The 21,679-nt window shown below is 35.8% G+C and overlaps 1 protein-coding gene across 1 annotated transcript in view; it reads right to left on the bottom strand.

The window, feature by feature from the left end:
* prkcea (protein kinase C, epsilon a) overlaps window positions 1-21,679 on the bottom strand; it is a 62,325-nt gene that overhangs the window by 1,592 nt on the left and 39,054 nt on the right. Inside the window, exons 11-14 of the mRNA XM_016551287.1 lie at window positions 11,463-11,617; window positions 2,426-2,564; window positions 2,149-2,337; window positions 673-819 (exon numbers count right to left, since the gene is read on the bottom strand). Of these exons, the coding sequence (XP_016406773.1) occupies window positions 673-819; window positions 2,149-2,337; window positions 2,426-2,564; window positions 11,463-11,617 (630 nt within the window). The remainder of the gene's footprint in view (window positions 1-672; window positions 820-2,148; window positions 2,338-2,425; window positions 2,565-11,462; window positions 11,618-21,679) is intronic.

The following is a 21,679-nucleotide window of genomic DNA, read 5'->3' as shown; positions in this document are numbered from 1 at the left end:
AACTAACCCTTTAAAATTATAATAATAATAATAATATTATGATACAATAATAACTAATGTCTGTATTACTTAAGATTCAGATTTTGTCCTCAGTGCTGTTCTAAGAAGCAGTGTAGACTTTCAGTTAAAAGCCACAGGTGCGTAGAAAGTGTGGTGACGGAACGGCAGCTCAAAGTTACTCAGAGGTCAAGAGAGCAAGTGGCGGTCACGGTTTCTCTGAACCTTTCTGTGACCTTTCCATCTAAAGCACCCACTTGTGTACATATACACACGCACACACAACACTCTCAGCCCTTCCCCCCTCCATGGGAAAGCAGAAGTTGAGAAGTGCCGTTGTGGCATCTGACTTTCAGTCTAGACCACAGACACTAAAAACGGGGGAACATGAGAGATAAAGTCAACGTGCGTGTGCTGTGTCGGAGTGTTTTGCAGAAAAAAATTCTATGAATTGTGACGTGTCCTAATGTGCATTTCATGATTTACATTTTACATTTAAGCAGTGGGCAGTTGCTTTTGCCCAAAGCTACTTTCACTGCATTCAAGGTACATACGGTCAATTTATACCAGTTTCTTGGGAATTAAACACATAACCTTGGTGTTGTTAGTGCTATGCTCTACTGTTTGAGTTACAGAAATGGGTTAATTGATTGTGTGAAAATCATGTAAGCTTACAATGCGAGGTTTAAAGGGGGGCTTGATCTTCCTCTGCTCCAGCAAGACCCAGTCAATCTCTCTGAAGAAAGGGTGGACTTTGATGGCTTCCTCTAGTCCTTGGGTCACCACACAGCCCAGGCGCTTACTGGGGCTCTTTGTCATGAACTGAGGAAAGGGAATACATTTTACATTACATAATTCATAAAGAAGGGGTAAAAAAATTAACTGTGTTTAAGGAGCTGTAAGCATTTTTTTGTGGAATACGACCCAAAAAAATACAAGGAAAATATCACTGAAAAAGATGTCCTAGAAAATCACACACGTCTTTATAACAGCAAAAAAAAAATAAAAATAAAAAGGTCAGTTGAGCAGCCCACCTCTTTTTAGTCAATCAAAAAATGGTAATGCATTGAAATAAGGTTCATTAGTTAATACATTTAGTTAATGCCTTAGGTATCATATTTTACTAAATAAGAATACTTTAACAGCATTTATTAAAGAAGGTTAATGCAAATTTTATATACATTAATAAATTTTAACAATAACAATATGTAAAAATTCAACAATAAAAATGTATTCACATTTTTATATATATACAAATACATTTAGAAATTATTTAAATTATATTTGCACACTTTCCTGTTTATCACAACAAATGGCCAAGCAAAGCGCACGACACTGACAAGGTACGCGATGCAGTACAAGACCAAACGCGATTTCAGGACGTCTCTCCACAGTAAACAAAACAAGCGTTTCCTAGCAACGACAACTGTGCTAAACACTGAGACAAGAAATAAATACACGTACGAGCTGCTTTTAACTTCTGCTGATTGACTGCTTCTCTCAAAGAGTATTTCTTTACATTTCTTTTCTGTTTTGCTGGTGCTTGAACACACTTTACTGTTTATCACAACAAATGGCCAAGCAAAGCGCACGACACTGACAAGGTACGCGATACAGTACGAGACCAAATGCGATTTCTTTATATTAATATATATTTTTATGATTATATAATTAAATTTTTTAAATTGTTTTATGTATTATGTACAAACATTAACTGTGAAAAAAAACAATTAATTATTTTTTCCAACAATAAAAAGAGATTAAAAACAAGCAGCTTTCTCATAATTATAGCAGAAATAGTGGAGGAATTTTTTTATAAAGTGTTACTCAAAAAACAAGCCAATCAGAAACACTCTTTGCCTGTTCGGATATTGCTCAATATGCCACAAAATTAGTGTAGTTGTAAGTCGGAGGTAAATGTACCAGAACAGAGAGATGAATGAGGAACAAAAGGGAGGAAAATGAACAGAGGAAGGTTGGAAAGGTCAGAAGGAAAGTGCAGCCAGGTGAATGACCATACAGTGGAGCTCAACACATCACTGCAGGAGGAGAAAAGATTCTGAACAGAAGTGGAAAAAGAAATGATAAATGGGCCAACCACAAACCACATACACAAACAAACAAAACGATTTCAAGAAATGGGCTGCTTACAGCTTTCAGAATGCTGACGGCTTCTTTACTGAGCCACACAGGATAAAGCACGTCATCATGGAGGATGGACTCAAAAAGATCGTCCTCATTGTCAGCTTCAAACGGAGGCTGACCAGCCATCATTTCATACATGAGAACACCCAGAGCCCACCAATCCACCGATGGGCCATACTCCAACTCCTGCAGGATCTGAACGAGAAAGTCACAAAAACGAGGTTGAAAATTATGTCAAACACCTCAGCTGTTTGTCATGTTCATTATGATTTACTAGACGTACTTCAGGTGCAATGTAGTCAGGGGTCCCGCAGAAGGTGGTGGTCGTGACCCCATTCAGAATGCCCTCTTTGCACATACCAAAGTCGGCCAGTTTACAGTGGCCTTCAGCATCCAACAGAATGTTATCCAGCTTCAGATCTCTGAAGCGATGGGGAAAAAAAACAATTAGACCATATTTCACATGTTTGGTGTCTTGCTTAAAGTCTTTTAAAAAATTGTCCAGGCTGTTCAAAGGGGTGTGAAGGGGTCGGCATGCCTGTTAGACAGTAAGCTGACAACTGATCTACAGGACCTTGAGGGTCTGGGCCGTTCTGCAGACCTTTACAACAATAACACAGTGGTGCTGTGCCTCATTTATAACTCAAACTGCTCTCTGCCCCATTCCTGAGATGGCTGCATTTAAGTCTAAGTGTTTGAAGTGCACAGGGCTAAACATTTGAGTAGGTAAAAATGACAGCAGCCTCAGGTAAGCTGTCAAAACCCTTCATAATGAAATAAAAAATCGAATGCTGGGCAAAAAATCGAATGCGATTTTCATGCGAATCTCATCAGTAAAGCCGCTTCTGGTGATTAGTAGTAAATCTCCAGCACGTGCTTTCAGATGGAGCGGCATTTACTACACAGAGCCGTAGATCACTGACAAGCTACACAAAATCGCGTTCAAAATCGCAGGCGATTCATTTGCACAGCCCTAGCTGTATGTCTTTGGTCATACTAGGGATTTCCTGGAACGTCATAAGCTCAATTACTTCTGTGAGTCTCACTTGTGGAGTTTCTGCGAGACGGCACACTAAAACTCGCAACACCCTATTTTGGGTAATAAAGGAAAAATATAATTCTCTCTAAAGAAATCTGAAGTAAACATATGCGAGTCCATATGTTTTTATCCAGAGAAGTGTAAAGCAGTTATTTTTTTTTCTCAGTGGATGCATAAAATTTGCTGACAATAATTAAGAAATTACTGTCATAATAATTAAACTTTTTTATCATAAAAATTAAAAATTTTAGAATAAAACCTAGACATTTTTAGTGATTTACAGTTAAAGGCCCCCTGCATGCTAACATGCAACCCTGCAGTTCTTTATCATTTTTGGCCATTTTTGGCAAATAAAGAAAATGTTTTTCTGAAAACCTTTCTTTTTACGTTTTGGATTTTATGTGCCCTGTATGCAACATTAATGTTTTTGCATGTTTAAATGATTAACTGCACTACTTGAGGTTGTTTTTAGAGATGGAAACAGATGTTTTATTCTTGTGCTAAATTTGTGCGTCCTGTGCTACAAAACTTTCAACCTCTGTAGCTCTAGTGCTATTTGCAAAAAAATTTCATGTACAGCCCTGAAAAGAGATCATGAGGTGATCGGAAGCCTCCAAAAACTGCTCAGAAAAAGTTCCAGTGAGAGTTGGATGAAAGCGGGCGCAATCCCATAAAGAACCAACAATAAAAATTGCTAAGCGTGTCTGTAAGGGAGAGTTGTGAGGGCGCTAGTGAGAAACACCACACTATGTCTCTATAATTAGTACATTTTTTTATGTTTTTGAAAGAAGTCTTTAATAAAGAAAATGTATTACAATTTGAAATTAGTTTTCTATTTGAATATATGTTAAAATGTAATTTATTCCTGTAATGACAAAGCTGAATTTTCAGCAGTTATTACTCACGTGATCCTTCAGAAATTCTAACTCTAATGCTGATTGTGCATTATGCAGTTGTGCTGCTTAATATTTTTGTGGATACATGTTTTATCTTCAAAAGAACAGCATTATTTCAAATAAAAAAACCTGAACGAAGGCAGGAATGTTCAGAGGAGCTAATCTGATTGTCATGCCTGATAAATCCTGTTTTCTCAATGTGTCGGAGCAAAATAAAGACAAGAACTAACAAAATAGAAAAAGACCCAGCCTATGATTAATGCATGCTTAAGTCAATCCCGTAAGTGAAATGCCTCCTTTGTGGTCAAGGCACTAATTCTCCAACAGAGGTGTAAAGATTTTGAGTTATTGTACGGTTTTGTTAAAACATTTTAATATTAAATATTCTATGGATTTTAGAGTATCATATTTTAAATAATAATAATTTTTAAATTGAATCCTTCTTTATGAAAATAAACACTTTTACATAAAAAAAAAAAAAAACATTTTGTATTACAAACACATTTTTCAGCTTACGACTAATTCTTTCCTTGTATAAGAAATACATTTCAAATGTAAAAACGCCTCAGCTATGGCCATTCATCTTTTGAAGAGACATCTTAACGGTCATCACAACGTTGATCTATAAGGCAATGCAATGATTTTCAGTCTATAACCAACTATTTATGCACCTAAAGTCAAATAACAATAAAATCCGATGCTACTGAATTTAAAGTTTAACAATGTCTGTTAACAGGTTCCAGGATAAACACTTCAGTTTAGCATCTGGTGACCTATAGAGCCTTACAAAGTCAGGAAATTTGATTAAAACAGACTGAGAAAAAAAGTGAAAACTTGTGGGAAAAATTATTTTCATTCAGGTGTCTGAGTGAAAATACTCATGTTTTAATACTCGTGATTTAAAAGTTTGTAAAAATTCGTAAGTATTTTATTATTTTTTTTAAGAAATTGATACTTTAATTCAGGAATGATGCATTAAATTAAGTCACAGTAAAGACTTACATTGTTACAAAAAACATAATAAATGCTGTTCTTTTTTCCACAAAAATTCCAACATTTATTAATTATAAGAAATGTTTCTTAAGCACCAAATCAGCATATTAGAATGATTTCTGAAGGATCAAATGACCCTAAAGACTGGTGTAATGGCAGCTGAAAATTCTAATTTGCCATCACAGGAATAAGTTGCATTTTTAAATATAGTAGAATAGAACAGTTTTTTTTTTTTTTTACAACAGTTGTTTAAAATTGTAATAATTTCACAGTGTTATTATTTTTTCTTTATTTTTGGTCAAATAAATCCAGACTTAGTGAGTATAAAACACTTCCTTCAAAAATATAAAAAATTCTTACTGACCCAAATCTTTTGAACATTAGTGTATATTTTTCTGTATTTTTACACCCTGTCATCTGGGTGGATTGCACTGATAGGGGACGCTGCAATTTATCTGAAGACATCTCCACAGACGTATCGGAGCATGGCTGGTCTTTCTGTGATCTGTGAATTGCAGTTAATGAGCCATAGAATAGAATAGAGAATAGAATCCACTCTGGCTCATGTAAGAATGTGTAGAGCCATTGCTATCAAAGCCTCGCTGATGTACTGACACCTCCTTCAAAGGTAGATGATTCATGGTGCAGCATGGCTTCTTTAGATGAGTGACTGGGGCTGAAAGGAAGTGTACTGCCAATAAGTTTCTGTCATGCTCTATCTAACAGATATCATCTTTACTGAGGTAGGTGGAGCAGGAAAGGTTAGAGAAGAGAATGCTGGGTGCCAGATCATGTCAGCCAATGGGTACATGTGCCTACAATGTCCTCTTGATAACCTTATGTGTTTACATGTGTATGTGTTGGTTATATTGAGAAATACAGAAGCCGGGGTGTGGTTCAACACACAAACACACATCAGGTGTCTGTGCATCTGTTTACACACTTCTGAGATAAGGATTCACATTTCTCTTGTAAAAACCTATCATAATGTAACATGAGCTGTTGTATTTTTATGATACTATTCAAGTGATTAAAGATGACATGCATTTGTAAGGAAGCTCAAGTTCATTTCTCGTCACTTAAAAGTGTACAGTCATTTTTCCTCATTAAACAAGTTTACCCTTAAAGAAATGTTGCACACTTACATGAGATGAAGACTCCAGTCATATCAGTAGCCTATTAAAAGCTGTGTTTTTTAAAGTAATTAATATTTTAATTTAACAAGGAAGCATAAAAAGTGAGAAAAAGACATTTCTAATGTTATAAAAGTTTCTTTTTCAAATAAATGCTGTTCTTTTGGATTATTTATCACAGAATCCTGAAAAAAATGTTTGTAAAAAAAAAACCTAGGCAGCACAACTGTTTTCAAGACTGACAATAATAAGAAATGTTTCTTGAGCACCAAATCAGCATATTACAAGACTGGAGTAATGCTGAAAATTAAGCTTTGCCATCATAGGAATAAATTATATTTTAAAATATATTAAAATAGAAAACATTAATTTTGAATTTTAATAATATTTCACAATTTTACTGTTTTTACTGTATTTTTGATCAAATAAATGCAACCTTGGTGAGCAGGAGAGACAGTTTTCAAAAACATTAAACACTTGTTTATATATATATATATTCAAAATGTTAAGTATACACAAATAAAGTAGTGTATACTTATTAAAATAATATATTATAATACTTATTATAATAATATAATAAAGTACTTACAAATCATTACAAATAATTAGCAAGCTACTAGTCTATAGTTATTTCATAGTTTATAAACTCTCTATAAAATGTTCATGAGTGTGTTGTGTGTGTCAACAGTTCAATAAAGCTTTACAGGACAAAGATAGCAACAGAGAGCCAAACAGGCCTAGCCTTTGATGGTTGATTGGGAAAAAATTTCAACATTTCTTTGCTGGCATCATTCAAGCACAGGTTTATGTAACTGTGCTATTTTTGACAGCAACCATGGAAGTTGGAAGGATTTTGGGTTATGCGCTTAACATGACAACAGCCAATAGAAATAGCGAACTGCACCACAGCTTCCTGCAAGTTAAAGCCAGGAGCTGTCACCTGTCCACTGCACAGAACAGGTTGAGTTAAAGTAGACAATGTACCGCTCAGGGTTCAACAAATGCTTCAGTGTTCAGGGCTTTTCAACGGACACCAGAGACTAATCTGATAGCGACAAAACAGACAATCAATTTCTCTGTCATGCACACATCAGCCAATAAAAATCAAATATATATCTTTTTTTTTTTTTTTACTAATTAAGTAAAGACTCTCTGACCCCTTTTGGATTTGACTTCCACATTTCCTCTGAGCTCCACTGGACAACTGCACATACACTTACACATGCCATAATGCATGGTCTCCCGCACATACACACATGTGCATGAACACACACATAATTAGGCCCTATTGAAATGCCTTCCTGTATTCCCTTTGTGTGCAGAGTGATTTTTCCATAGAGTCCCTCATCACTTTAACATGAGGTTTAGCCCCAGAACAAAAAAAAAAATCTGAGCTAAACATACAAGAACAGAGAGAGAAAGAAAAGAGAGTTAAATCTGAGAAACGGGATGGTTTACGGGTCTAATCAGACAGCAAGTCTGTACACAGGACAGGCATTGACCTGCACAACAGACTAAAGAGATACAGTTTACCACTTCTTTGCTTTGGCTTTGTCATTCTCACGGTCTTTCACTTTATAATAAGTATACTTATTATTATGGGACTCTCTCTCTAGTTATACTATATATATATATATATATATATATATATACATACAGTATAACTGAGAGAGAGAGAGAGAGTGAGAGAGAGAGAGTTAGTTTTCTGTGAGGATTAGGCTTAGGGGATAGAATATACAGTTTGTAAAAACCATTACGCCTACGAAGAGTCCCTGTAAACCAGTGTGTGTGTGTGTGTGTGTCCTTAATGTATATTATGTAAACATTTTAAGGGACAGTGAATATGAATGAACTATTCGCAGCTTATTACCAATTAACACTTCCTTTACTATGTGCTAATTAAACAATAATAATTGTGTTAACTACAGTGATAATGAATGAAGAAGTCACTATTTGTATAGAGTCTATTAATGTATTAACTACAGTTTATAAATTATGAATTAACTATAAACTAATAGCTTGTTCATGATTCACAAGTACTTTATAAGTGCATACTTATAAAAATGTTACAAGAAAATTACATAGAAAATTATGGTTCAATAATATTTAATTTGTAATAATAATATAAGTTGATCATACTTAGAATCTATATATCTATCTATGTACAATACTGTTATGATCACCAACTGGAGTGCCCGTAAGCTCCTCTAGAGGGCACTCCACCCCAGACTGTTGCCACTCTCACAGACTACATTTCCCATAATCCTTTGCCTGGATTCATCATCACTTATTGCATTCACCTGTGTCTTGTTACCTCCATCAGTTTCACCCCATTTATAGCCTGGTTTCTCACTCATTCATGGCTGAGTATTGTCTAGCCTGTAGAGTTCCCTAGTTTCCTTGTCTTGTTTTTTGATCCATGGACTGTTTCCTTGTTTCTGCTTGTTTGCTGCCTGCCCTGACCTTTGCCTGTTTATTGGATTATTCTTTTGTCTCGCTCTGGATTGTACCTGTTTGCTGGTGTTTGCCTGCACTTGGATCCACTACTACGTTGTCACGCCTCCCACGTTACAACTACCATTCAAAAGTTTGGGCTTGGTAAGATTTTTTTTAAATGGTTTTTAAAAGAAGTCTCTTATACTCACCAAAGCTGCATTTATTTAATCAAAAAAATTGTAAAAACAGTTATATTGTGAAATATTATTTCCATTTACAATAACTGATTTCCATTTTAATATATTTTAAAATGTAATTTATTTCTGTAATGGCATAGCTGAATTTTCATCAGCAGATTTCCTTCAGAAATAATTCTAAAATGCTGATATAAAACATTTCTTATAATATTAATGTTGAAAACAACTTTTTAATATTTTTTTGTGGAAATTGTGATACATTTTTAAGGATCATTTGAGTATATACTCTATAAGCTTAAGCTCTGTCTCTCTAAGAAATGGGATAGAAAACTATTTGTATAACAGGATCTTGACACGCTTCAAGTGATCTAATACACATCACACAAAGAAATATGATATTCTAGAAGTGTACCTTCAGTACTTGTACAAATTAGAAGTGTATTAATTGTTTTCAGGATTTCCAATGTAACCGTACTCCTCACGAAAAAAAATAGGGGCTAGAGAGAAAAGGTGGAGAGGGTTTGGTATTGCTGGGGGCTAAAGAGGCCTCTCATTCTTCAGAAAGGTGCTGTAATCCACTAATACATCCTACCTCCAATTACATTCCTCAACGCTTCCCTGAGGCCAGATCTATCATGCAAAACCACCTGTTCATTTACAAAGTGACACTTACAAGACCTAATAAACTACAAACCCCAAATAAGGAAACATTTGATCATATCTTTAAATCATGCACTGAACTATTAATATAATTCAGTGAGGAATTTAACATTGGTGTTCCTGCAACCATTAATCAGATTCATCTTCGAATGACTACTATTAACAAAATACAAACCCTGAGGAAGGAGATGGGCAGTGACAGCTCACTTTCTTTAATGAACTAAAAAAAACGCTTTATTGGACTAGAACAAATCAATATAAGCATCAAGACATTGAAACGGCAAGCACTTCTGACATGATAACACAGTGTGGAAGAGAAGATAATGACAGTTGTCTCAAATGGGGGACGTGTGTAGTTTGACCTTGTTTCTTTGCAGGTCTCAGCATGAATGAGTAGGATTATGACAGTACTACAATGTCTACCCAAGCTTTGGATAAGGAATATTGCTTTTTGTGCTTTTCTTGGGGCATGTGACCCATTGCAGCCTCTGTATTCACCTTTCAGCATATCTTTTTTGCTTGTAAGTCTGATTGTGTGATAAACAGATGTAAAGACAGCGAGATACAAGTTTGTACCTGGGAAAGAATCCATGTGTTTGGCTATGTTCACAGTCAGTTTGGGACAGATAACCATATTTATCAACAGGTGTGAATCTCAAATTGTTTTGTATAAACGACAACACTGAATGCATTTGATTCGCTTTCATAGGTGAAGTGAGTGTGAACACACCATACTGATCATTCTAAACTGTATTTTGCTACTGTATGAACGTAGCATGTGTGCATGTGTGTCAATATCTGTCAATAATTTCATCTTATTGGCCTCTGTGCAAAAGAAAAAAAATAAAACCTCTGAACTGTATCAGGAGCTCAGAGCTGCAGTCAGTACACAGTGTACACTGTGTCTCTTCAGCTGTGCCTGGGGAGCAGGAAACCTGCTCTGGCCTGAATAAGGACTTTAGTTCACTGAGAGAGGTAAGCTGATACTAAACGCTACACTAACAATGGCGTGATCTTTTGCTAACTCTCACAGGTCAAATAGGATTAGCATCTGCCTCAGAGCTGGGTAGAATTGGCATCATTTATGGGAGCTGAAGTCACAATGCAGTCTCATGGCATGACTAGTGCATGGATTTCGAGTTGAAGTGTACAATTTCTACAATGATAGTGTCACCAAAAAGTGTAACATGAAATCAAACTTTCTCAATTTTGTCAGTGTTGTGTACAATACCACCATGAATATAAATATGTATTAAGAACGTAAAAACGGTCAATTGTGAATGCAAATTGACTTTCAGGCTGAAGTGTGCATTTTTTGTTTGTTTGTTTCTTTAAAATAGGTGTCCATATCCTAGCTCCGTGTTTCTCAACCCTGGTCCTGAGCGCCCCCCAACACTGCACATTTTGTATGTCTCCCTTATCTGACACCCATTCCAGGTCGTGGAGTTTCTTTTAATGAGCTAATGAGTTGAATCAGGTGTGTTTGATTAGGGAGACACACAAAATGTGCAGTGCTGGGGGGCGCCCAGGACCAGGGTTGAGAAACACTGTCCTAGCTTAATATGCAGAGACAGCTATATGTAGGTAATGATAATAATTCATTAATAATAAATGTTTATTTTTGCATTAAAAACGTAAAATTGCCAATTGTGATTTTATGTTGACTTTTAAGCTGAAGTGCGTTTTACTTATTTTTGGTTAAAATAGGCATTCATATTCTAGCTTAATATGCAGAGAATATATACATATAGCTATATGTAGGCAATAATAATAATAAATGTTTATGTATGTATTTATTTATTTAATATATTTATTTATTTTAAATCAAATGTCAGTGGTTTGAAATGACCCCTTTTCACAATCCAATTAATTTCTGTTTGATAAAACTCTCCCAAAACATTTTCCCACTGAAAACCCATCTCATAAAAAAAAATCACTCCTGTTGACTTGTACTGTGTGTGTATACCTGTAGATGACACCATGTTGATGCAGGAACATAAGTGCAGATGTGACCTCAGCTGCGTAGAAACGGGAACGAGCTTCATCAAACTTTCGTGAGCGTTGGATCTGAAACATCAGGTCTCCTCCATTCACATACTCCATAACAAAGAACAACCGATCCTAGAGAGACAGAGGGAGAATAAAAAAAAGACAGAGTTGATTTTCATAGAATGGACTCCACACCCAGTAACAGCGCAGGGTATCTGCAGAATTTGCAAGCTCAAATTTAAGACTTTTTAAGACCATTTTAAAGACTTAAGACCATTTAAAACTTTTTAAGACCAGACATGCACAAATAAAATTAATACCATATGAGCGGGGTAGGGCAATATGGTGTCATGTTAAACTGTAAAATGACTGTAAAAAGCATAATTTACAGTTCAGATACAGGCTTTCACAAATAGGTTTTATAAAATGATAAACTTCACATTTCAGCCTTTAAACCATTTATAAGAAAATGGATTAAAGTATCAATAATTATATTAACTTAAACATTTATTATCAATCAATTATTATATTAATTAGATAACATTGATTTTCGCTTTGGTCTGAACAAAAACAGCAGACAGGCTTATTGAAAATGCAAATTCATTCTCTGCTAGCAGGAGGTGCTTTTGGAATGGCAAATTTAAGACCTCTTGTCCCCAAATTTAAGACCTCTTGAAATCATAATTAATACTTTCTTGTACCATTTAAGACTTTTTATGGCCTTAAATTTGACACAACTAAATGTAAGACTTTTTAAGGACCCACTGTTACGGGGCTGACAAGACGTGAGACGTGCGGATCCATGTGCAAGCTTTTATTTAAAGCAGAAGAGGTCAGAAACACAGGCAGGGTCGAACAATGGCAAACAGGTATATGGCGGGCAAGACACAAAAATAATCCTAGGGCTAGCGTAGGTCAACGATCGGCGAACAGAATCAAAAGGGCGAGACTAGAGGGATAAATCCAGGAAAACAGGCAAAGATCAGAAACCAAGAAAACAGACAGGGCAAGACTAGGCTAGGACTGGGAAACTAACGAGGGCTCTGTAAAGTAGCTATCACTGCTGGCGATAAGCGCATACAATACTCGGCAGTTTGATAGGAGTCAGATTGAGTGATATATAGTGAATGTGTGATTGGATACAGCTGTGTGCAATCAGTGCTGTGTGCAATCAGTACAATGGATGATGGGATATGTAGTCCGGGATGATGCAACAGTTTGTGTAGTGCGAGAGTCAATGTAATGGAAAGGGTGACCTCTGATGGCAAGCAGACGGAAGTTCATGGACCGGATCCGTGACACCCACGGAAACCCTGTAATGTGATTTCAAATAATCTATAGTTTCACTGTCAGTCCTACTGTAGTCTCACATTACATCTGTCCAGATAACAGTTAAGAGCAGCACATGCCAACACACAATCATTAGGGCTAGCAAATTTGCTTACTTTACTAACTTTCTGATTACACTTTCTGACTCACAGTAGGAAACATTTATTGTAACATAACTCTAATAAGGAAATAAGAAAGGAAAAATTGGGATGTTTGTGTTCCTATTCTATAAATTAGGAAAAGGGGATATTGATATAAAAACTGTATACCACATCTTATCATACTCCATTGTTATCTTTATCTACATTGTTTATGATCAGGAAGTGGAGATACATCTTTTAAAGAGGCCTTACGATAAAACAGTCCCCAATTCAGAGAAAACAATTTTAGGAAAGCTACACAAAATCCTGCAGTGTTTACCATTTACCTGGCTATAAACTGTACATGGGGACATGCCATAGACTTCTAGTTTTTCAAAATATTTTATATGAATTAGTATATATTAGGCATTACATTCTCTCTGATACTTTAATGAATCCATTATGTCCTTCATACAGTCAAGATTTCCACTTCCTGCAGCAGCGAAGAACCACCCTAACAAGACTAGTCCACTAGTCCATGTTAGACTGTGGTGATTTTTTACACCAGATGTACAGCTGATTCATGGGTCCAAAAAGTTCCTATTTGGTTACAAACATCCTCCCACACATAAGAAAGCTAGTGTGCTGATAAGCACACCGCAAAGGTGTGTATTATAAGGAAATAATAATAAACACAACATAAATACCTTAAGTCTTTTTCAAAGGAATAGATCACCAAAAAATAAAAAATGTACTGAAACTTTATTCACCCTCCATTCCAGGATTAGATGAGTTTGTTTCTTCAATGGAGAAATTTAGCTTTACAAAGTTTACATCACTTGCTCACCAATGGAATCTAATAATAGGTAACATAATATTACTTGAAAAAGTAATCTTCAGGATAATGAGGAGAGAAATAGGCACAGATCAATCACCGTTTACAAGCGGAAACAGTCCAAAACCATTCTAAACAAATATGTTGGTGGATTTTGACGTGAGAGGGGATGAACTTTTTCACTAGAAGTATTATGGATTTTTGGTCAGAGTTGATGGTTTACAGTTGAAACGCCTTAACAATGGATTTGTTTCTTACAAACACACAGCTTTTCATTTCACAAAGCATTAATTGATGGATTGCAGTCATGTGGATTACTTTGGACTTTCATTCTGACGGCACCCATTCACTGTAGAGGATTCATTGGTGAGCAAGTGATGCAATCATACATTTCTCAAAATCATAAATCTCAAAATTATATCAAATCATATATCATCCAATTCCAGGAATGAGTTGCTAAATGATCTCTTAATCTCATCTCTGACTATGGAGTCACTATATTTTGATTTTCATCATCCACACAGGACAAAAGTAATACCCGCCAGTGCAAAAGTCAACAGCATGATGTTGGTTGTTGTGAGTGGTTAGCAGGATGTTGGTATGCGGTTGCTTATGCATTCAGAGTGGGTTCTGAGGTAGTTGAGGGTTTCTAGGTGGTTTCTTATTGGCTAAAGTTCAGTGTGCCCACCTCTAAGTGTCTATTCCATTATATGAATAAGGTCCATCATTCTTTGTTGGTTAATGGAATTTTTTGTTCCTTTTATTGTTTTTTAAGTCTTATAAATGTAAAAGCATATATCACAGAGTAGCATGCCTCAATTTGAGATATAATTCATGTCCACAGCACAAACTGTATGGGACAAGCTTAGGTTTAGTAAAATTTGAACATACCCCTCAGTACTTTGACATGAAAGAACCTTTAGATTTTGTGCCAATGTTAAGGTACTCAAGCGTTATGCAGAGAAACAATCACAAGAATAGTATACTAAAATCAATCAGGATGTAGGTATATTAAATAAATCTTAAATGTGAAGTGGTGGTTGGTATGTAATGCAACACACACAATGAAGTACTGCCAGAAATATCACACTGACATACTCCACATTCCCTGACTGACACAAATTGTTTTAAGCCATGACTTCTGATGAACAAAGTTCTCTTATGTAAGTGTACAAAAGCCTACTTCTGTGTGTTTTGTTCATCATTCAGAGAGGAGGAATTTAAACAGGATGCTTAAATAGTTTATGTAAATGTGCCAAGAAATCCGAAGGAGGCCCACCCAATCCAATATGAACAAACATTTCCTGCCCCTAATTAGAAATGAACAAATAGTTTCTTCCGTTTGGGTTGGACCACAAGACAACAGCTCTGATTGGAAGATAGCGGACACAGCACAGCACCATTTGGGTTAAACTGTCTCTGCTTTTGTTAGTTTATACAACTTTTTGATATCTTTGTGTCATAAATTCAGAAAAGTACAGTGTATCATTAAATCTGAAACTGTAGTGTGTGTGTGTGTGTTATGTAGGGCAGTTTTCTGTCATGCTGTAACAGACGGGTGGTGTAAGAAAATGTCTGTTTAGTCTCATCCATGCTTATATAATATGTCATGAAAGACATTTTCAATGGCTTATTTTCTAAAGACTGCAGGTGCAGGACGCTTCTGACAAACCAGCGCTGAAAACACAAAACAGACATACAGCACACAAACATGATAAGACCTGTAATCTGAATTAGCAAAAGCCTATAGGTGTAGACATACACAACTTAACAACTTCACTAAATCCGTGTGGGATTAAAGCTATTGTACATTCTGCAGTACTAATTACTGTGGCAATAGTGTTTAGTTAAGTAAACAGATAAGTAATGTTAAATGCTAAATCATTATTACACTACCATTTTATTCAGCAAGGATGCATTAAATTGATCAAAAGTGACAGTAAATACCTTTTAATATTTTCCAATTAGTTTCCAATAAATACTGTTCTTATTAATCAAAGAATCCTGAAAAAAAAATATTATGGTTTCCACAAAAATATTCCGCAGCACAACTGTTTACAATGTGGACAATATTAAGAAATGTTTCTTGAACACCAAATCCGCATATTAGAATGATTTCTAAAGGATCATGTGACACTGAAGATTTGAGTAATGGCTGCTAAAAATGCAGCTTTGCCATCACAGGAATAAATTATGTTTTAAAATATATTAAAATAGAAAACACATATCTTAATTTGTAATAATATTTCAGTTTTTGCTTTTAATTTTAATCACAGAATTAACTTACTAAAATTGGCAAGACTAACTCAGAATGCACCAAATTTTCCTCTAAAGTGATAAGCTTCAGTTAAAAAAAGTAATCTATGAAAAAATGAACTATTTCTGAATCATCTTTCTTCTATGCATTCAGCGAAAAGTTTGCTGGCTCTTTGCTGTGTCTCAGGAATACAGCAAGACAACTGTAGGGAAACCTAGACCTTCAAAACAAGGGAGCGTCCTGCAGCTTTCTATGTCTAAAAAGGTTTTATAATGACTTTGAATTAGGTGCACATTTTACACAAAAAAAAATTCTTATATATTCAGAGCTGGCAGTCTAACAGACTGATGTAAAAACAAATGACAATAGAGAGCAATAAAGACAAAAAGTTGGACTACAAAAGACGAAAAGAGGGATGATGAAAGGAGGAGAGATGTTGTCATGTTCAGAAGAAATTTGAGCTTAGGTTGCACTACTGCACTTGGCTGCACAACAACATTTTTCAGAGTTTTGAGAGCGAATTCAACTCATCAATCTACTCTGAAAAAAGAGAGAGAGAAATCCAACTTTTCCTTCCTTTGGAGAGAGGACAAGTGAGTGCTCCACATAAACTGTACAAAGGCAGAACACACTCAGAGAACACAAGAGACAACCACCAAAAACTTCAGATATAAGACACTGACACAAATCAAGAAATTTGACCAGAAGAGAGCAATCTGAAAGTGCATGTCTTCTAATATTTCACTCTAATAAAGACAGCTTAGCCATTAAAGAAAGAACGAGTGTAAGAGATCTCAAAGGAATTGAATGTAACGCAATCTAGATCTTGGGTCTTCATTCATCTCAGTAATTGAAGCACATAAGGGCTTCTGGGTTGCTACAGTGCTAGAAATAATGAGCAGTGAGCTGTGATAATGACCTCACTGTGACTGTCCTCAGCTGGGAGTGAAGAACACACACTCATGTCACACTAGCACACTGTCCATAACCATGCCAAACCACAAGCCAGGACAGAACCATTTTCTCTGTCCACTCCACTCAAAGAATTATTTTTACTTGTCTATAGCTGCACATTCCCTCTGAGTGTTGGGAAGTTACGCAAAATGATTTATCAAAATGAACCTAACAATATCAGAATAATACTCACACACGTTTAGAGCTGCTTTACAGCAGAATCTGAACTGTCTCCATAGTTGAGTTTCATAACTGATTCTGCTATTCCAGTTTATCTTTGTAATAGAGATAAATTTGACGATTTGACACTATTTCTACCATATAAAGCGCTACAGAAATAAAGGTGACTTGACTTAACTTGACTTCACTCACATACTGTTATATAATGTCATCATTCATATTTGTTAATAACCAGTAGTTTTGAATTCTTTATTTTGTTTTATTTATATATAAAATTTAAGTACATTTTTAATATAATATAATATGATAATAAGTCATTATTTAATTTATTAATGACCAGTAGGCAAGAATTATTTATTTCATTTTTATTTTATTTATTATTGAAACTTAAGATACGGTTTTCATATAATATATTACTCATTAATATATAAAACACATCACAATACAATAGTCATTTTCCACATTTGTTAATAATCAGTAGACTATAATTTTTTATTTTAACTTTATTTTTTTTACTGAAAGTTAAAGGTGACCTATTATGCTCCTTTCTACAATATGTAATATAAGTCTCAGGTGTCACCATAATGTGTCTGTGAAGTTTCAGCTCAAAATACCCCACGGGTCATTTATTATATCATTTTGAAAATGCCTATTTTGAGAGGAAGCTGTTTTCGTGCATATATCTTTAAATGCAAATTAGCTGCTGCTCCCCGCCCCCTTTTCCAGAATAAGGCTGTGCCTTTACAGCTCGTACGTCAGATACTCTGATAAAAAAACAAACAAACATCTGTTTGGTTTTGATTATCATGTCTATCGCGCTGAAATCATGCGTTTTAAAGCCACATTAGTTTAAACTTCTGATAAAGTGTTTTCTGAGCACACACATCCGAAGCACACGCACAGAAAGCAGCTGTCACATGGCATGTGAGTACTAAACTAAGTTTTCTTTCATGTCTTATTGTGCTTAAACTGTCAAATGCAGTCGGTTATGTCTGTGAAGGTAAACAGCTGGGAAAGAAATCGCATGTTTATATTAGATCTGTGTGGCAGCAGCGTAATAAACAGTAAATAAATAAATCCACTGCTCTGTTGTCTCCTCTGAGGCTGGGACTCTAAATAGTGTTCTGTGCTCATCTGTGCAGCGAACGATAGTACAGTTAGCATGCTTTGCTCAAACTCTTGCCATGGCGCTAGAACTGGTACACCGTAGTTGCTTGTGAAAACAAGTGGAAACGTGCAGATAAAGGGGCGTGATATTATAATAAGATCCCTTTGCCACGTCACAAAGGGAGCGAAATCTGACGCGCTCGTTTTTTCAGATGCTTGGAGAAAGAGACTTACCAAAACAAAGTTACTGGGTTAATCTTTTTCACGTTTCCTGGGTTGGTAGATGCACCGGGGACCCGATTATAGCACTTAAAACCGGATTTTCAGATTTTCATGATATGTCACCTTTAAGTAAAATCTTAATATAATATTAGTAATGTAATTATAATATATTAACTTTAATAACATAACAAGTGGCATGAGGGCGAGTAGATGATGACAGAGCTTTCATTTTTGGATGAATGAGTAACTTTAACTTCTGCTGTTTATCCATAGTTTTAAAGTCCCAGTGAATTGCTCTAGCATGAGCTAACTCTCTGCCCCTCCTTCTTTCTATCTCTCTCTTTTTCCCAGGCAATCATTCAGACTTTACATGTTCCATAATCCTCCTGAAGTTCCTTCTACATGGTCCTTTCTTTTGGCTATTTTCTATCTGCAGGAGCATGTCTGTCCGCGGTCCCAACAGGCCTCATCAGAAACAGTTGTGTAATGTTATTTACATTTCTGTAGCATAATTACAGTTGATAAGAATATGGCTGTGATCCCAAAGCTGATTAAAACCAGAGGCAGCAGTTCAAAAAGAGTACACAACTCCTCTTTTCCCCCAAATCACGTCTTCCTTCTTCTTTCTGGCCCTTTCCCGCACTACTACTGCCTCCAACCCTTCTTTTTTGCATCTCTTGTATTGTTGTCTCCGTCATTGTGCGTCCTGTGTTCTCAGATGTGGGCGAATGAGAATGAGAGGGAAGATAGAGAGGGGGCGGTAGTCGAAGAGTGAAAAAGAGAAATGAGGACACTAGATATCACTGTGAGTGTAACTGGGGCATGGCAGGGGAAGCTGAACAAGAGACGGAAAGAAGTGAAAATGCAAAATAGAGAAGGACGGGGAAAAGAGACAGAAGATGAGAGACATAAAAGCATGGGTGAAAAGGATGTCAGAATCTTTAATGAGCACAATTCATTGACAGAACGAGTACCACTTCAACTCGCCTTCCCTATCCGTAAATACAGTTGTGTGCAGAATCTTAGGCAAAGTAGTTAACTTACTGGACATATTTTAGCGATTTTTTTAATTCACATGCTGTTCTAATTTTTTTAATTAGACAATAAAAACAGGCATCTTCTATGATCCTAAACCACTTCAAACTGTTAAACCACTTTAAACTGCTAAAAGTTTCATAACCTCATCTGACCTCTCTCTCTTTTTATACAGTTTCAAACAACTCAACAGACTGTCACCTAAAACCACACTGTGATACATGATCTAAACACACATTAGCCATCAGAACGAGGCCACACTGCCACCTACTGGACAACTTCTGTTATTAGCAGTGAAATCCTGATAAAGTCATAATGTGTGGCTCTGCCATCTGCCGGATTCCAAGAAGACATTGAGATTTTTACAAACTTAAAGGGCTAGTTCACCCAAAAATGAAAATTCTGTCATTAATTACTCACCCTCATGTCGTTCCAAACACGTAAGACCTCCGTTCATCTTTGGAAAACAAATTAAGATATTTTTGATGGAATCTGACAGCTCTCTGACCCTCCCATAGACAGCAAGGGCACTACCACGATCAACATCCAAAAACGTAGCAAGGAGATCGGTAAAACAATCCATGTGACATCAGGGGTTCAACCGTAATATTACAAAGCTACGAGAATACTTTTTGTGTGCAAAAGAAAAAAAATAACAATGACTTTATTCAACAATTCGTCTCCTCCGCGTTACCCTAGCGCCATTAACGGAGGTCTTACTGGTTTGGAACGACATGAGGGTGAGTAATTAATGACAGAATTTTCATTTTTGGCTGAACTATCCCTTTAACTTCAACATTACTGTTCAAAAGTTTTGGGTCAATATTTTTTTTTAAAGAACTGAATACTTTCATTCAGCAAGGATGCATTAAATAATTTACTAACATTTACACTGTTACAAAATATTTCTATTTTAAATAAATTTTCTTTTGAACTTTCTATTTATCAAAGAATCCTGACAAAAATGTATTCTGGTTTACACATAATATAAAGCAGCAAAAACTGTTTTCAACATTCATAATAGTAAGAAATGTTTCTTAAGCACAGAATCAGCATATCACAATGATTTCCGAAGGACTATGTGACACTGAAGACTGAATTAATGGCTCCTGAAAATTCACCATCACAGGAATAAATAGCATTTTTTGTTATTTTAAATTCTAATCATATTTTGAAGTATTGTTTTTATTATATTTTTGATAAAATAAATTCAGCCTTGGTGAGTATAAGCAGGGCCGGATTTGCGCATAGGCATTCTAGGCATGTGCATGCTTGCTCGTCCAGGGGGGCCCAAACAGAATGAAGAGATATATAATATTTTTGTTATACTATGAGATATCTACAACAGTAAAAGAACCAAAAACCCCAGAAGACATTGAGCAAATAAATATAACAAACAATAGGGTAAAAATGACAAACTATTTCCAGGTGTTCAACCTTTTTTATGTAGGGAAATCACGCTTTCTTTCTCCCGTTCTCTCTCACAGATGCACACACAGTACAGACACGCACTCACGCACATAACTGTGTTAGACTGCATTAATAACTGCGTTAGCCTGCATATCAATGGCTCAAGCCTCTGTTATTAGCTCTAAAATGACGTTTTGGAATTTGCAACTGAAGGTTTGGGATGAGGTGTGTAAAAAATTAGCTAGTTCAACGCACACAAGATTTCAGGACAGAAACATGTCAAATGTCTTGAAACAAATCATCTGAACAATTGATGTGTGATTGTGACTACAGGCCGTTAAAATTATTAGAGAAATAATGCACTCCCGAAGTGGTTATGTGGCCACGTCGCAGCACCTACTCTCAGTTTTCAAACAAATTAAGAACTATTCGATTTTTATTGACTGAACGCAAGCGCTTATTGCGATAGAAAACACTGTAACGGTTTCCACTGATTAAGAAATATTTTTGTTTGCTTGGGTGGTAATATTAGGCCTATTATATTAAAATATGATGCTGCTAAAAAGAACATTATTGTGTGTATTTGGAGTAATGAAATGTGTTTATGCGTTTAAGGTTAAAAAAACATTATTTTCCACATACTGTACATTATTATTGTTTCTCTTCTATGCCCCGCCTTGAAAAACATCGACGATTACAAAGCTCATCGGTCTGAAAAGCGAGGTGTGCTCTGATTGCTCTGATTGGCCAGCTATCCAGTGCGTTGTGATTGGCCGAATACCTCA

The sequence above is a fragment of the Sinocyclocheilus rhinocerous genome, unplaced genomic scaffold (assembly GCF_001515625.1).
Source record: "Sinocyclocheilus rhinocerous isolate Xijiao unplaced genomic scaffold, SAMN03320098_v1.1 scaffold251, whole genome shotgun sequence".
NCBI classification, from domain to species: Eukaryota; Metazoa; Chordata; class Actinopteri; order Cypriniformes; family Cyprinidae; genus Sinocyclocheilus; species Sinocyclocheilus rhinocerous.
This window is presented reverse-complemented; position numbering and strand designations above follow the sequence as displayed.